This window comes from Plectropomus leopardus, chromosome 14 (assembly GCF_026936395.1).
Source record: "Plectropomus leopardus strain MGB_pleo_1.0 chromosome 14, ASM2693639v1, whole genome shotgun sequence".
NCBI lineage: Eukaryota > Metazoa > Chordata > Actinopteri > Perciformes > Serranidae > Plectropomus > Plectropomus leopardus.
In genome coordinates, this window is record NC_142189.1 from 11963056 (window position 1) to 11981352 (window position 18297).

At 40.8% G+C, this 18297-nt stretch overlaps 1 protein-coding gene across 3 annotated transcripts in view; it reads left to right on the top strand.

Moving 5' to 3' along the window:
* The first annotated feature begins 2253 nt into the window (after positions 1–2253).
* The window catches only part of LOC148187437 (uncharacterized), an 86770-nt gene continuing 70726 nt past the window's right edge, over positions 2254–18297 (top strand). For 2 of the 3 annotated variants that reach the window (XR_015778749.1, XM_088087744.1), the window contains exons 1-2: positions 2254–2874; positions 3566–3658. Coding sequence is in view for 1 of the 3 variants with exons in the window: in XM_088087744.1 (XP_087943870.1) it covers positions 2751–2874; positions 3566–3658 (217 nt within the window). In the remaining 2 variants the exon portion in view is untranslated. Of the gene's footprint in view, positions 2875–3565; positions 3659–5221; positions 5352–18297 lie in introns of those variants that run through there. The other variant, XR_015778750.1, reaches the window with a different exon arrangement.

Sequence of the window (18297 nt, forward strand, 5' to 3'; positions counted from 1 at the left end):
AAATGAATACGGAATCACTTCTCCGAACGCTGAGTGCAACACAGCGTACAGTGAAACTCCTCAGACTGTAGCTGTTAATATTTAAAGGGAGCTTTGTGAGATCCAGAGGATGGCTGAGGAAAAACTGGGTGAGGGTGAAGTCGGAGAGGAAGACGGGTTGAGGGAGGAGACGGAGGCAAACTCAAGAAAAATGCTCGATCATGACTGCAACAAGAAAAGAGCTAGAGAGAAGAAGAGCAATACGCCCAGCCGCTGTTATTCGTTTTCATTTGAACCCCTGAACCCTGAATGACTTCCCGTGGGTAGAAACAGCTTGTCAGCGCTGTGTGTGCGTTGGTGTGTGTGCACGCAAGAGAGAAAGAAAAAGGGAGTGTGTCCACGCTTACATCAGCAGTTCAAACCCCTCATTTCACCGCCTCAGCACCCCTCAGTATTGCACCCTGTTCTCTTTACGCCCCATCTCTTTCCCTCTTATTTCGCCTCCATCCGGCCACCACCCCACTGTGTCACCAGGACGGCTATTTACTCTTCCTGGGAGCCGCTCACAACACTTAGCCTATTTCTTTCTGTCTGCCTGTAGCTTTTTTTTACTGGCCTTCAGTCAATCAGTCAGTCAGTCAGTCGGCCTGCTTTGACTTATCTGACTGGTTTCTTGACTGGATGTCAATCCGTCTGCTACTCGGTCACACAGTCTGTCTGTATCTCTGACTGGCCCTTCTGTCAGCCCATTTGTCAGTCTGTCTCTCACATTCCTGAACGACACTCTGCCAGATAGTTTTTCCATGATTTCAGAATTACTATTCCTCACAATACATCACTGGTTCTCCAGAAAAAAAAAAAAAAAAAAATTCTCGCAAAATATATCTAGTCTATCTAGTCTAGTCTAAGTCTGAGATGAGCAATTTGGATAAAGTTTAAGGAGATTATTTCCTGTGAATATTACATCGAAGATGGGTTTCCCGATTTTTGGGAACTTTTTATTATTACCCACAGGTGTTTTTTTTGACAAATTCAGTGGTTTCTTATACCTGGCACTTGGTCATTCTTCTATTAACTTTGTTGTTTGGTTGTTTTAACTTTGTACTTTTCTGATGCAAGATGAGGCTATTTAGCAAAGTGAAGGCTCTGTGAATAAAGCTTGTGTGCAGGTCTTCACTGTGTCATTTCCTGTAACTATATATCTTGAACAGTAATTGCACTTTTAAAATCGCAAGTACATATAGTTATCTATAATGAAATTAATAAAAATTTAAGATAAAGGCCGACTGTATACCTTTATACAAAAGCTTTCTTACACCATTCAAAGTCAAAAAAGCAAGGAGGGAAGTTAGCTGACAAACACATCTCAGATATGAACAATTTTACATTTGTCAAACTGTATCACTGAGCAGGAGGATGCATGCATCTACTGCTAGCTCACCTAGCAACACTGAGCTAGCTAGTGTCACAGCACAGCCGCAGAGGACGCCATTAATGTTAATGTTAATAATGTAGTTCAGTAAAAAGAAAATCGTTCCTGCATGGAACCGCTCATAACAAGGTGTGGATTATCTTGATTAACTGGGTCATGATATCTGGAAGGAGACATTGTTGTTGTGTTTTTTAAATGCATTTTTTTTGGCACAATAAGCACAAAAAGCTGAGTGCCATCTAGCTCCATTATGTTCAATAACAGGCATACACAGCTGATATCTCAAATACTCGGCAACTCACACCCAAAAAAAGCAAAAGATTTTTAAAGGCGGAGAAAGCACAAAGCCACCAACTAAACTTAACATAAATTAACTCAGGGTATAACTTGCGCTGAATAGAAAGTGACTCAACAAACTGAGCACCAAGTGGATCATAAAGGGTAAACCAAGAGACAAACACTTCCACCTAAACTACATATAAAAGAAAACTGTATCAATACTTTACAGATAACAAACACAAAAGAAGCAACAAACTCATATTGGCAAGATAAATAAATACATAGTATATCATAAAATTGTTAAAAGTAGAAATCCTAATCCCAACTATGATGTCACAGGCACTTGTGGGGCTCAAATCAATGTCTCAATTTCAATATGACTACAGAAAAGTAATACCGCCCTGCAAACAACCTGAAATAATACACGAGTTGAAAACCTTGCACATTTTAAATCACGTATTACACTTCAAACACACACACACACACACACACACACACACTGAGAGAGAGAGAAAGAGAGAGATTTGATTGATTTAAATATATTTAAACTCACTGGCTCTGGCTGGTGGAGGCAGCGGGCTCCTCCCCGTCCTGTTCCTCCTCAGGTGTGGGTGAAAAGTTATCCAACATGCCCGGCACATTTCCTGTCCGCGGGCGTTTGACAATGAAACATGAAACATTTTGACATTTTAATTTCCCACCTTAAATTCGGTTAGCTGCTAGCTAGTTTTGATGGCGGTAAGCTAAATGTTAGCTGGTGAAGGCGCAGCCGCACGCGAGTGACGTCAGTGAGGCAGCGCTCGAGCTTCACACGTGAATCTGATCCGAGTTCAGAGGTAGAGTCGCCCTTCATTCACTAAATTTACTGGTTGGTAATTAACCTAAAGTTATCACTGACCTCAGACCAGTGGGGAAGCTCGAACACGCTGCGTCACTGACGTCACTGACGTCACCCACTCGCGTGCGGCTGCGCATTGCTTGCCTTCACCTGTAAACATTTACCGCCGTCAAAACTAGCTAGCAGCTAACCGAAAATAAGTTGGGAATTTGAAATGTCAAAATGGACAGTTTCACTTTGAAACGCCCACGAACCGAAAATGTGCCCGCATGTTGGATAACTTTTCACCCACACCTGAGGAGGAACCGGACAGGGAGGAGCCCGCTGCCTTCACCTGCCAGAGCCAGTGAGTTTAAATATATTTAAATTAATCAAGGGGCTGGTGTGTGTGTAGTTGCCTGCAGAAAAAGGAGTCAGTGTAATCATCTTATAGTAATCATCTCAGCTGGTGTATTATTTCCTGTTGTTGAGAGGGCGGTATTACTTTTCATGCATTCATATTGAAATTAAGGGGTTGATTTAACCAGTTTATAGTTTAGCCCCACCTATATATATAGCTAAAAACATGTCTGCCGTCATGCGCCATCACTACATGACTCTGCATTATGCGCTGTTGGACCTTGTCAGCGGGAGAGCACAGTGTACAGGCAAACATAGATGAAAATAAAAGCAGCTGATATGGTGCTGTTTTTGGTTGTTCAATGGTGGGGCTAAGGCAATTTCTGCTAGGGCTGCAGCCCAACCAGGCCCTTCCCTGCCGTCGCTTATGGCACTGGTGACTCAAAAAATAGTTTTTAAAAACAATTTCTGCCCCTAAAGCTAGAAACTAATTAGTCATCACAAAAAAGAGTGTGATGTTTGAAAGTATGCACCAGTATGCTATTTGGTATACCAGAAAAAGAATCAGTATTTCAATACATAATACATACAAATGCAGTATGCCAAAAGAACCATGATGTCCTACATCCCTTCATATTTTGTAGTATGCAAACGATCATGCATTGCATGGCTATTCTGACCCACAATCCTCTGCGCAGTGGAAGATGCATCACAGCAAATGGGACACAGACAGATGACCACTTGTCGACAGCCAGCAGATGCTGCAATGATGGAAAACAGCGCATTCAACTGTAAGTAATACATATTTTTTTGTGATTTGTGTATGTTAATACAGAAATATACTCTTGCTACAGAGGAGTGTTGAGACCCAGAGGGGCCCAAGTGACCTTTTGGGCAAGAATATGTTGTATATGTAAAATGAGAGCTCTTGGTGAGCTTTTTCCGCCGTCAAAAGGGTACTTGTGAGATCTAAATCAATCAAAAACCAATAGACTTAACACAGAACACACTGAACTATTTGTGGCCATATAGAGCATAAGTGCACTCACTCTCTTGAAAATGTTTGTCAATAAATGCCCTTTTTTTCAAATGTTTATGAAATTTTAATATTAAAGATACAAAAATCAGGACAAAATGTGGTCATTTTTTGTGTTTTTGCTGTCCTGTAAAGTTGGTCAAAGGTCACTTACACCCCTTTGGTTCGTCGTCACAGAGAGTGGGGTTTTTTTGTATCTTCACGGTGATTTTAAGTGATGATGATCTGCTGCATGCAATTTCATGCTTTGTATTTGTTGAGCTATGGACTGCAATGGCTATATGAGCAAGACGGTCAAAGTTCAATGCACAGTATTATGATGAAGAAGTATGTCTCAGTTGTATACATATTTCATGCACTGGTATGTAATTTGTGAGGGCAGCTGCAGTATGCACTGAAAGTGAAAAGAAAAAGTACTTGGAAAGCAACTGATCCGTCATTATTTATCAGATTGCTGATGTTTATGAAATGTGAATGTAATGTGTATGAGGTCAAAAGGTCAACAAACCCCACAAGGAGCAAATGAAGTATTAAGTGTACCCTATGAATAAGACCTTTTTCTGACATTTAAATCAGCTGTGTGTGTCCATTGCAGAAACATACCGAATAGTTTGATCTGTTTTTCAGAATTTTATACTTCAGAGTGTTTATACAAGAGTGTATGAGCATATTTATAGGGCCGATCTGAGGCTGAATTACTGCATTTTGCAGAAATATAACCTCAGTTTCTTGCAGTCTTGGCATGACCAATTACACCATTATCTGTATTAGTATCTGTATCAGCCAATTAATGTTTCTGTATCCACATCTGTACTTGGAATATGCAGAGTTTAACTCAGAAGTGGGTATGACCTAAATCAGAAATGAGTGGGGCCTAGCACGACTGTTGTTATTTTAAGCCTTTAAGTAAGAGATTGAACACAGCTACCCAAATGGGGATTTTCCCTCATCACTCGTACAGATATTGACACATATTATTTAGATGATTGCTGTTCTTGTAAAACGTATCCATATTGGATACTCGTTTCATCCAAGTATTTGACTCAATCCTAATGCAGTCTGCATGCAGTGTCTCATGAAACCATTTTGGCATGTTGTTTTAGCAGTTTGAGGTACAGGAGCATTGTTTGTTGGTGCATTTCTCCATGCACTAATTTGGGGACAGAGGTCTGGATATGTGGTTGTGGATTGTTTGCATGTGTAGAATGAGTCTGACATCTCTAGGGATACAGAAAATTGGATTTCTTGTCAATATTTCGACTCATGTGTCTGATAACTGATACTTAAATATATCCACTTTTTACCCTCCTAAATTTAGTGATCATCGATCTTCTGCAGAGGGATTATCATCATAAACATCATATTATGCATACTCTTTTTGTGATGGCCCACCAGCAGATGGAGACATGAAATACAATGCTTTTCAACATAATATTCATTCATCGTGCAAAATAAAAAAAATCCTTCAACTTAGGTTTGATGTTTTGTGCATTTTCACTTTGTCAATTATAATAAAAATAATAACAATAATTATAAAGATGATGATGATGATGATGATAATAATGATAATAATAATAAAAATTGGTTATTTGTTTGTGATATTGGCATAAATCAGCATGTTTGCCAATACTGATATTCCGATTTTCTGCCAATTTGTGCCAATATTATCATGGATCTCTTGAAATCTCCGCCCAGACCTCAAGCTTCTCTCTGATATCAACAATCCGACACTCATGCCCACGTCACGTAGCGTCTGGCCTGGTGTGCGTCAGTGAGAAGGCAAAGTTTAAATCGATCTCTAAACCCACTTCTGCATTCTTTACACAACTACTTTATTTACTTTTCGTGTGCACAACTAAACGCATTTTTGCCAATGCATTCAAGGAGAAACTTTTTAAAATGTCCAACTTTCAAAGGCAGGCTTTTGGCTGAACTCACCGAAGGACGAATAACTGGAACATTAGAAATGTTGATCCCCTTACATTACCGTTATAACAGCATTTCAAGGTCAAATCTTAGTGTTTAGCCATGAGAGTTGCACTTTTGTGGTAATGAGGGTTGGAGACGGCGTCTTTGTTTCGGTACAGTAGTCTTTATTATGCAAACACACATGCAGACACGCTTAAGTTTCTTTTTGGGTGAGAGAAGTGAGTTCTTTTTGATGAAAATTCCCAAAGTTCAACCACTATCCCACCGTCTTACAGCATAAAGTGCTCCTTGTGTTAATCAGTTAACTAATCCTACTTAAACTGCACACTTTGAGACCCATTAATTACGCAATACAGCATGAGTCATGGAACACATAGCTCCCATACATCTTTATTCAGCTCCTAATGGCACTGTGTGTGTGTGTGTGTGTGTGTGTGTGTGTGTGTGTGTGTGTGTGTGTGTGTGTGTGTGTGTGTGTGTGTGTGTGTGAATACGGTCGCATCTGGTCGGTGATGTGCAACCAAGTGTGTTTGTCTGTGTGTTTGCATGCTTGCATAATTGAATTCCTAATGCAAATGTTTTCAAGGTGTGAGTTTGTGTCCCTCAGCTGTGTGTGTGTGCGCGCGTCTGCCTTCGTACCTCATACGTCTTTATTTTACTCTCATAATTAACAATCCAGCTTCATAGATGCTCATCCTCTGTGACAAATGAGGTCTGTGTTGGCCATGACCTAACCAAGGTCTGTTGTCTGTTTTAATGCTCCTGGGAGAGGAGCTGAGAAATGGGTCGGGAGGAAAAGAGGGATGGCGCGTGTGCTCGTGCTGACCTGTACGGGTTATTAAGGCCAGGATTCATGTTATTGTAAACCCCACGGAGAGAAGAAGGTTTGGCTTTGATTCAGAGGACACTCAGTAGGTATAAGGAGGCTCAGATGCTGGTGGCAACACCGCCTCCCTGTTTAATCTTTTCTCAATGTTATAGGTGCGCTTTAGACGATGTGATAAGAACAAAATCCAGCTTTCAAAATAGGCGCTCTCAGCTCCTGTGAGATTTCATTTAATCATTTCTTTTCATCTTTCTCAGCCTTCTAAAGCGAACACCAATTTACACAAACCGGGGTTTGCAAACAGATCCAGAGTTGAGATCTTTTTTTTTTTGTTGTTGAGATTTTGCCAGGATTTTCCTTACAGCCTTACAGTAAAACCCACTCTTACTTAATGAGGCTGTTTTTCCTCCACATTTCAATTCAATTCAATTCAATTTTATTTATAAAGCCCAATAACATAAATCACAATTTGCCTCAGAGAGATTTACAGCATACGACATCCCTCTGTCCTTGGACCCTCACAGCTGATCAGTGAAAGAGCCCTACCAAAAACCCCTTTTAGAGGAAAAAATGGTAGAAACTTCAGGATATGAGGGATGAGGGATCCCTCTTGCTTATGGTTAGACATGCAATTGATGTCATGTGTACAGAGCTGATCAACACAATAAAATTACAGTAATCCATTTGACAAAATGATACATGAAGTATGAATAATAATGTTTCTTATGATAGTATATATTTCATATGTGTAAATATGACAGGCAATAACAATCATTTCTTTATAGAAATAGCGGAAGTATGACTAATAGTAATAGCAGCAGTGGGAGGAATCAGGCAGAGCAGCAGCACAACCACGACTCACGATCCAGGCTCTGAGAGACAAGGGGGCATAAAGGCTCTGGAGGAAAAGCCGAGTTAGTAACATGCATCAATGGGACATGAATGTTTGCAAATGCAGAGAAAGAGAAGAAGAGAGGAGCTCAGTGTCTCACAAGGAGTCCCATGGCAGACGAGGCCTGTATTAGCCTGACTAGGGGCTGTTTCAAGGATAGACTGAGCCAGCCCTAATTAAAGGCTTTATCAAAGAGAAAAGTCTTAAGTCTACTCTGTCACAAACTGGCTCTTTGAATGTGACAAGAGGGATGCCCACACAAGAGATTTAGTAAAAACAATTATGATCTATTAAACTAAGACATACAAAAATGGACATACCAGACCAAAATCAACAATGCAGGGTGGATGTCTTCTGGAGGAAGGGAGAGAACGAGTCAACACCTGGGCCAGCTTTTATAGCGTGGAAGGCCCAGGTAAGCGTAATCAAGCTAACGGCTCTCCCATGTCAGCAAACTGACTGATGAGGCTGGCCATGTCAGCCTCCAAGACGGTGGGAGGGACTTAACAACTCTTATATGTGTAAGAGCATAGCACCCCCTGCACCCTCTCCCTACCATGGATGTATTATAGTGAAGTCTAGATACAGCCGAGGGGGCGGGGCCTCTTTCGTTCCTATGAGAGCTAGTCGGTGGCACATGAAGCAGAGAAAGCTCTTTTTCCGGGTTTAGAAATGTTTAAAATACCCGGATCTACTGGCCCATAGAGCATGCGTAGTAGAGACTATCGGCAGCCGAACGCTGCCGAGTGTGGCTGAGCGATTAACTCCCACCGACTTCTGGATTTGCGGCTCGGCTAGCTTGAATGGCGGTCTAAAAAATTTAATCTTGTGGCTCTTTCCAAATGTTATCAAACTGGATGGTTTACATCCAGACAGTGATAGAAGACATGTCACGGGGGTTTTGATGCTCACAAGAAATTATATACTGATTTACAGACGTCTCTTTGTCCATGTTAGCAAATGGGGAAAAGTCTTTCTGGGCCAGTGTCATCACATGACTCAAACGGTGTAATTCCACTTTTGACCACTGTGTAAATTTTACATTAACACATGGCAGACTTCCTGGGGGGTTGCTCCCTACCCACTTCCACCCTGTTTCAGCATTCACACTGAGTGTCCGCCACATAGTGCTGTCCCAAACCATCCAGCAGGTAGTGAAAGTTGCTTATAAAACCCTCGGACAGTGAGCCTTCACCGATGCTGACTTATTGACCACATGCAACGCCGTATTGTGTATGTCATGAAGATAAATAAAGTTCCATGCAGCGATCCTTAGGAACTGCTCAAACTAAGGCAGACATTTAATATTGCCATACACACATTAACATCTTAAATGCTACATTGTATTGAGGATTAAACACACCCCTCTCTACTCTCTAGAAAACAGTAGTCATGCTTATTTTATTTTAAAGTGTTACAGAAACTGTTGAAACAAGAAAAGAAATGTCACTATTGAGTCTCAGGACTAAGTTTGAGTCCTATTTATGTATTATTTATTTATTTGCTTATTTATTTATTGATTCATTTATTTATGTTAATGGAAAAGGGATAATATAGCCTACCAAATTCTGGTAAACAGTAGCACAGCCTACAGATCAAATAATAAAAGAACATAAAAGTGGAGTAAGCTATTTTTTTCTGCATGGTTACCAAATATTATGACAGCTCCTTCTTTGCCAAAGAAAGGGAAGCTTTTTTCCGAAAGCTTGCTGCTGTAGTTGTACTCTACACCCTGATGGAGAGAGCTTCATTCAGCTGTGAAGGTGACTACAAACAGAGTGACACTCTGAGATGGAGTGGGGGTGTGTAGGATACGGTTTGGGAAAGGCCCAGTGTCTGCCTCCTGGACCGAAACCGGAAGATGGTTCCACAGATGAGGAGCCTGATAGCTGAAGCTCTGGCTCCAGATTAACTTTTGGAAACTCTAGGAACCACAAGAAGCTCCGCGCAGAGTGCAGTGTTCTGGTGGGATAATAGGGTACTGCGAGCTCTCTAAGATATGACAGAGAGTGACCATTTACCGCTTTGTAAGTGAGGAGAAAGATTTTAAATCCAGTTTTGGATTTTATGGGGAGCCAGTGCAGAGAAGGTGACACAGGACAGGAGATATTGTCTCTTTTCTTGGTTCCTGTTAGTGCATGTGCTGCAGCATTCTGGATCAGCTGGAGAGTTTTGTTGAGAGACTTAATGGAGCAGCCCGATTATAATGAATTGCAATAATCTAGCCTAGAAATAATAAATGCATGTACTAGTTTTTGTGCATTTTCTTAAGTGGGATATGCCTAACTTGAGCAATATTGTGCAGGTATAAGAAGGCAGTCCTTGACATTTGTTTTTGATTGCTTCTTAATGCATCACTGTGATGGCGAATAGATGTTGCAGACACAATGCACCACATCGCAACTTAGACAGGTCTCAGCGTTATACTAAGCGATTCTTGACTGAGTCACTGCCCCGGCACTAATGAATTTCAAAAGATGGAACTGATGATGAAAAGGAAATGTAAGACTGACAACTGTTGAGACGCGGGGATGTGGAGATAACAGGAAGCATTCCTCCCCCCTGTCGTCGGGAAACATGTCAGGGCCTGTAATGAGTCTTCCTGTCTCATATGAAATGAAAGCGTGCCATTATCACGACTCCATCATTCTCACATTACAAGTGAAATTGCAGGGTGCTTCCAAAGGAGAGAGCGGCGGAAAGCAGAGGACATGAAATCATCATAAGAATACCTTCCAATTTCTAGAAATACTGGCTCCTTAACATACGTGTATTCGAAAGGATCTCCAAGTGGAAAAGGGATATGATAAATTAGATTTCCATTTATATTAAGCAAAAAGTCATTTCAAGAGCAGCGTTTCCCATTTGGTCAGCATGCCAATGAAAAATCCATTATTAGCAGCAAAACTTTTGTATCGACTCCTGCGAGAAAGATCAAGGAGGAAGATGAAACATTGCCACATGTAATTACCAGAAAATTCTAACTATGCTTCACCAAAAATAGACATGATAAAAGTAATGGATGTGGATAATTTTTTTGACAGCCCGAGCTATAAGGGGAGAAAACATGTAGGAAATTTTGTTGGGTTGGACATTGTTTAGCTCTCACCCGTAGCTGACTCTCCACTGTCACTACATCATGGGCGTCGATATGAATTACATTAAAGCGGCGTCAGGCTCGCCGGCTTTGATCTTGGCCGCACTTTCTTTAGCTTCTGATGATGAACCTACAAAAACTCATCAGCGCGACCAGAATGAGCAGCTATAATTTTCTTTACAAGGTCACGGAGTGATCTTTTTTAATTTGACGGCATTGTTAATTTCTTTTCAGCTAATATCATTGGACGAACTAATATCATTGGACAAAGGCGGAAGATGGGCTCACCCTCAGGGGGGGCCTATTTCTTTCATGGTCTTAAGTCCTAGAAAAAAAAAGAACAGTATTGGAAAGAAAAGACAGAAGTAAGGCTGGTGATGCGTATAGTAAAAAAACCAACAAAAAACAAAAAAAAACAACCTAGGATTAAAGGTCCAGTGTGTAGGAATTAGGGGGATATATTGGACGAAATTAAATATGAAATATGAAGTATGTTTTCTGTAATCACCCGTATATATAATCACCATGTTTCTATAGTAGCCCAGAACAGACTTGCTGTAAAGAGGGACCTTCAAGTTTTTGCAGTTTTTGCGACTAGTTTACGAGTTAGCAGCCCCTTTGCAATGACAGCATCGGAAAAACACAAATTTTTTAAAACATAAATCTGCTTTATTTAGTGTTTTTACCATTTTAAATTACCTGGTCCATTTGTTTTTGGAGGGGAAGACACCTCTGCGCATAATTCGGCCCAGTGAAACTTCCTTATAGTCTGGATCTCAAGTTATCAGACAAAAGCACACATTAGCAGGCCAATCTCTCACACACACAGCGTTGGTAAAACACAGATTAGAGAGGAGGAGACTTCTCCAGATAATTTGGCTCATAGTAAAAACACAAAACAAAAACGAAACATCAGGATCAGAAATAAGTGAGTACACATTAGCAGGTGCTAGGCTAACAAGCCATCAACAACGTGCCAAATTGCATCTAAAAAACACTGATTTGCAACATGACACTGCTTTATTCACTGTTGTTACGTCTTTAAATCAGTTTGTTTTTGAGAGGAAAAGACCTCTGTGGATAATTCGGCTTCTGGTTTAAAACCTCTTGAACAACAAGTTATCAGAAAAAATGGGAGCCCACTTTTGCAGGTGCTGCAAATTGGCAATCTCTGACCTGCCTAACAGTGTTCAAAAAACACTGATTTGTAACTTTAAACTGCTTAGTTTTGTGTTTTTGCTGGTTTTAATCACCTGGTCAATTCGTTTTGGTGAGGAAGAGATCTCTGTGGATAATTCAGCTCTCTGTAAGAACCTCCTGAATAGTGAATGCAGACGAGATTTTACGAGGTTTCAGCTGGTTGCAGTCTGCAGTCCTAGCTGCCACTAAAGTTTACCTAAATCCTACACATAGGACCATTAAGATTAAATAAAGACATGTGCCAATTAGTAAATCTGTATTTGTGATTAAAAAAAATGAATCTAAATAAAAATCTGAGATATTCAGGTGAAAAAAAAAGGTTAACACTCTTGCCTCGAGAACCTGCTGCCCTGATGTGACATTCAACCCTGTGTCCTAATCCTCTGTCTCCCTTCATGTATTTTTGCTGCCTCAGTGAAAAAGAGGTGCAGACCTCCCCTGCTGACCCTAAAAAAAATAGGAAAAAGGAAGGGGATTAGCCCCGTGTGTTTTGGGACGTTGGGGATGGAGCCAGAAACCAGCTACTGAGTTCACACTCCAGCAATTAGCCCAACTACTGTGCAGCACATGGGAAGCTATCAATCGCTGCACTTAGTCAGAGTCCTGTGTGTGTCTCTGTGTAGATGTGTGTGTGTGCAGCACTTCACTTCATCGACCGCTTATGAATCAATCAAAGATTTCTGTGATGCAACTGGGAGACAAGTTTAAACTCTGAATCACTTATCAAGTTGACATGTACCTTCATACACAGCGCAGGGTGGTGATGCATCACTCGCTCGTCTTTTAGCTGTTTGCCGCTCACAACTGTATTTTTGGCGTACTCTTGCGTCTGTGTTTGTGTCATCATGCACACAGACGTTCACTGCAAGAGCGTGCAAAAAGTAAAATATCAGCATGAACTGCATCCCTGATTGTAAAGGGGGTTTGTGCCCACACGATTCTGCAGGCGTCAGAGCTGCTTCCGCTTTGTAGCATCTCACAGCAGACAGAGATGGAAGATGAAAAGAGTTGAAGCTGAGGGCTCCAAGAGGAGAGATGGTGGTGTTTAATCAGGTCCCTCGTTCTTCTTTCCCCGCTGTGATGAGCGCTGGGCTTTAATTCTGCTGCTTCCGTCTGCTCTGGCATTCGTCTGTTGCCATGGCGAAGCCACACTTATTCTCATTCCAGTGGCATTCTACTGATTCTGTGCCCAACAAACACCCAAAGACACTCACACACATGCACAGACAGCGGCACATGTGAATCCTTGAATGCATTCGGAAAAAACACAATGCAGCACACAAGCATATACAAGCAGATGCATGTTAACACACTTGCACAGAGCCACCACACGTTTACTGTTTATCATGTGCAGGCATGAGGAGCATAAAGCCTCGAGCCCTCGCTGACTTGAATGCAGATTCATGCTTCAACCATCTGTCAGCTAACAGCCCTCCATGTTGGCTGTATGTGTAATTTGGACCCTCGCAGGCCAATATGGATTCGCATTGCATCATATATCTCACACAGGGTATGTATATGTATATAAGGAGCTCAATCCAGGGACAGAGCCCCGGGCATCTGCCCTTGGCTTCCTCAGCAGTGTCTGACAACAGCAGGGATGGGAGGAGGTTAAGGAGGGTTGGAAGAAAGTCTGGCAGAGGAAGAGAGGAAAGGGTGGGAAAGAGAAATGGTGGCTGCAAATGAAACAGGAGAGGTGTAGATGAGGGCATCTGTATCAGCTTTATGGTTATGTGCTGCAGCTGGAACAAACATCAGGAGAGGGTGGAGAGAACAAAGAGTGGGTTGCTTGCAAAATGAGGTGACAGGAAGAAAGTCAACATACATACAGAGAGGAGGCAAAGCAGAGAGAAGGTGAAAAGTGTATAGGGGAAACTGAGGGTGAGATGGTTAGAAAGTGATAATATCCTCCCAAGATGCTGATTTACAATATCAGCTCTTTCTCATTCTCAAGTTATTAATATTGCCGCTTTGTTACACCCCTCTGTATGTGAAATTGAATCCACAGGCACCCTCTGGTGTCTTTATGAGACGCACTGGACTTTCAACTAACAATGTTAACCCATCTCACAGCAAGACTTGATGCTGAGAGCAACTGATGTGATAAAAAGAGTGAGAAAGTCTGCCGAGGGTGGGAGGTTGACTGGTCAAGCTAAACCAGACTTTCACCCAGGAGACCACAGTTAATCCCATATGAATTTTTGTTTTGTTGTAACGTAATGTTATGCAACTTGCATACGGGTGTCACGCAGTGACTGCTAACCTCTTAACCCCCATACTAACCCACTGTATTTATGTCACGTTACATTATACAATCTTGTTTTAACCAAAAATGTGATCTTTTTCTAAACTTGACCAAGTATTTTTATTGTCTTTCCCCTACCAACAAAACAATAAACGTGTAACAATACGTTTCAGCTGTGTGTCACATAGATACGCTAAAGCCCAGTATACACTGTTTCATTTTGGGCTGTCTCGGATGAATTATTACCATCTTGACAGAAACTTGGCAATATTTTTGGTTGTGGCCCTTAATGGTGGTCCTACATGACTTAGGCCTTGTCCCACATTGAGAGAGGTTCAAGGATGGCTGTTGTCACAGTTGTGCAATCAAAGACATCCTGGGATAAAATTTTGACACTGTCAGAAATTTAGGATGACCATCATGCTGTGTGACCGCTGTTACGACCTACACTAACCAACCAATAGAATTTCAGCATGAAATGATCAGGTAAATGCTAGTAGATGCTAATACTTACTTTGAGCTCTCGTTGTAAAATTGGCGTGCCAAGTTGGCTGCTTTTACCCAGCCATCACTGTGTCCACATTCTCCACCTCCTCCTCTTCAGACATTTTTCCAACACACATAAATGCCACTATAGCAAGGTCTCGATTAGTTTGTTTACATTTTGCTTTTACCACTACATTGGCATGGATGGATGGTGCACACTGACGACATTTTGTTCATACATATTGATGTTGATGGACGTATGCCGTAGCCTGCAATCCAGTAGGCAATATCATTGCATAGTCTGTACACATCAAACCTGATGTCGTACCTGTTTATTAAGATCCATGTCACACAGCGTAGCTTGAACTGAACTTATGAGATTGCTAAAGTCTTGCAGCCTGCAGGAGGCTTGAAAGGGTGCCCTGTGTGCCTCTCTCAAATGCCGAGGGGCGTGACAAAGCTTCGATATTTGACAAACAATATGTGTTAAAGTCCTAATCAGACTTTAACAGTGTCATTATCATCATCATTGTGGGCTATGACTAAAACAGGAATAACAGATATAAAATGCAAAATAATATATATTACCAAATAAAGATAAGGATGTAAATGAAGAGGTAAATTCAGTTGTAAGGAGTGTTACTCAGTGAAATCAGTGGTATTCATGTGGATGTGTGTGGATAATGCATGAGGTTAGCGGAGTACAAAAAGCTAAGCGAAGCAGAGGGGGTTGCAGGCTCTGGCAGGGAGGAGAGATCCACACTGGAAACTGGGGCCTTTATATCCTGTGGAGCACTGGGCTCGGGTGCTCCAGATCTGGCTCAGGGACTGCGATTAGGCTCCGCTGACACCTTGAAAACAACACAGATAACTGATGCAGCACACACACAAGCAGACTAAGCAGAGGCCATGACTACAGCAACTGTGATGAAGTGTACAAAATAGCAGTATTACAACTGAGTGAGGTGCAGACACACATACCACGAAAAGTGACTTACTTAAAACCATGTAGAGTTTAGATATTTCAATGTTTAGAACATGCACATTGTCTCCCTCAATAAACACATTTTGATTGCAAAGTATTTTCAAAATAAAACACATTTACACCATAAATTAATGAAAAAAATGTACAAATTGATGCATACAAATTCTTCTGAATGCAGGAAGTGTTTGATTCATAAAAAATTCTGGTGGAGGACCCTCACACCCCCATTTTGTCCCACCTAATGTTAAAACAAAATCCACATCCTTGCTTAAAGCTGAAAAGTATTCACCCAAACAAAAGTTTCAATTGAAATATTTTTATTTGTTATAATGTCATTGCCAACTTAAAGCTGTTTGGATTTTAATCTGAAAAGTGTGCACAGTAATTTATAAGAAGTGATTCTGTGGTTTCTTATGAAAGCTTACACACTGCTGTGGAATACATGTGCGGGGGAAAAAATATTTGGAAGGACCTTGGTTTCAGTGGATTTCCACCTGCAGAAATGTATGTCTGTCGTACCTCCAGGGCAGCAGCTTGCCGCCAAATAAGGGGAACGTCTTGTTGATTTTGATTCTCAACCCCCAATACTGTACAACAAACAACATGACGACTACCTTAGCAACCAAGTAAAGGACTAAATATGGCTTGATGTCAGCCAGCAGTTGGGATAGGATTGAGATGGAATTGTAGTTGATACGCACTTGCCAAGATTATAATGTTGGTCACAGAGCAGAGCTAACCACAACAGCATAGCATCAAATTTGGGGTCCAATTGCTTTATGTCTGGATAGGTTTTGTTGTGTTTTTTTTTTCACATTGGGTGGGACACATATGGAGTGATGGTTTTGGGGGTTTTCCGCATGAAAATTTCATGTTCAAACACTCTATCAACTCTCAGTCAAAAATTTGTGCCCTTTCTGCATCAATTTATGGTGTAAAGGTTTTTTAATTTTGTCAAAGTAAAAGTCCTCAGCTATTTTGGTTTTTATTTAGGGTAACAAATTCACATGTTCTAAATATTTAAATGTGTGGAGTGGACACGAACAAACCACAAAAACCTGTCCACATAGAGAATATCTACGGGGTAACTGTTAACGCCACAGTACATAAACTCATCTTTGAACACTGTAACCCCTGTAATTTGCACTGGACCTGGTGTGCATAGTTGTAATGAGGAACATTTGCATGAAGATTTTTCATGCTCCCGCACTGCATTTTGGCATTGCACTGGTCAGAAATGGCTTTTAAACTTATCAGCTGACTTTTTAATCACCTTTTAATCATTTGATTACAGCTTTAAACCCACATGAAATATGAGCCTGCAACTGTCTTTTCAGAGATAAGCTTCAAGTTAGATTTCTCCCCCAGTGTATCTTCATACAATACTCACATGCCATGTAAAACAGTCTCCGACTGCTGTAATCATTTCTCCTACACAAGATAGAAGACTTTTTCATCTTTCACTCTGTTTTAACCCTCATCTTTTACACTGAAGTCTCTTTACAAAGTGATCATTTCACAGGAGGAATGATTACAGCATCCAGTAACTCTTTTAATGTAATTATGGCATGCATGGCTTGCTATGGCAGATGCACTCTCAGACTCAATGCTGATCTTAAGTCACAATCAACTGATTAAAATATCAATAAAAAGTCAATTGATCACCTCAATCAACAAAATTCTGTCACAGTCTTTTTAAAGTGAGGTTACTGACAAAAATGAACCCACAACAAAGCGTTTGAATGAAAAGATTCTTTGTCGTGTGGATATTTGTCATCTGTCCCCAAGCAGATTGGAAGCCAACTGCCAGTGTTTGCATTGAAATTATTTACCAGCCAGCCATTAAACCCAACTCTATTTTCATCCAAAATACACAAACATACACAGTTGGTCCTAAAAAATAAACGGTGATTGATGTGTCGTACTGCAGGAGTGAAGATAGACGATGATTTCTGCAATGCAAACAAAGTGATTTTGATTCCTATCCATAAAATATGATTAAAAACTATATCCTTACATGTAAAGAAAACAAAACAAATCTTTTGTTAACATATTTATTTGATCTGCGTTTAGTTACATGAAAAGCGCCATTTAAAAGGTGGATCCGTTATTTCTCTCTCTTTGTGTTTGTTTTGTGTCTCCTTGTGGTCATTTTGTGTCTCTTTGCAGCTGTTTTACTCCTCTTTGCAGTTAGTTTGAATCTCTTATGTTTTGCTTCTCGTTGAAGTTATTTGTCTCTTTGCATTTTCTTTGCATTGCTGTGCGGTCTTTTTGCATCTCTATGCTAATTTTGACCCTCTAGCTGCTCAGTATTTGTTAATATGAGTTGCATTTTGGAGGTGAAGGCCAGTGGGGCCCCTCACACGTGGCCCTCTGGATTGGAGGGCCAGTAGACCTGTTCAGTAGTGCATCCATGTTCACAAATGCATTAATGTGAAGTGTATCAAATCATTAAGTAGGCCGGATTGGACCCTTTGGTGGGTTGGATCTGGTCTGCAGGTCATACGTATAACACCCTTATCATGAATGGGGCAGGATGAGCTGAAAACCAGTATGACAGGCATGAATACTTCAAAACATCATCTCTAGATCTTTTTGACTGACCTAAACCACTTCTCTATATGCTCTTCTCTGCAGTGAATAGCTCTGTTTAGACATATACTGTATCATGTTACTTCTTTATTAAGTTCTTGATACAGCATAACAAAAAAAATCACTTCGGGTGTTGAAGAAA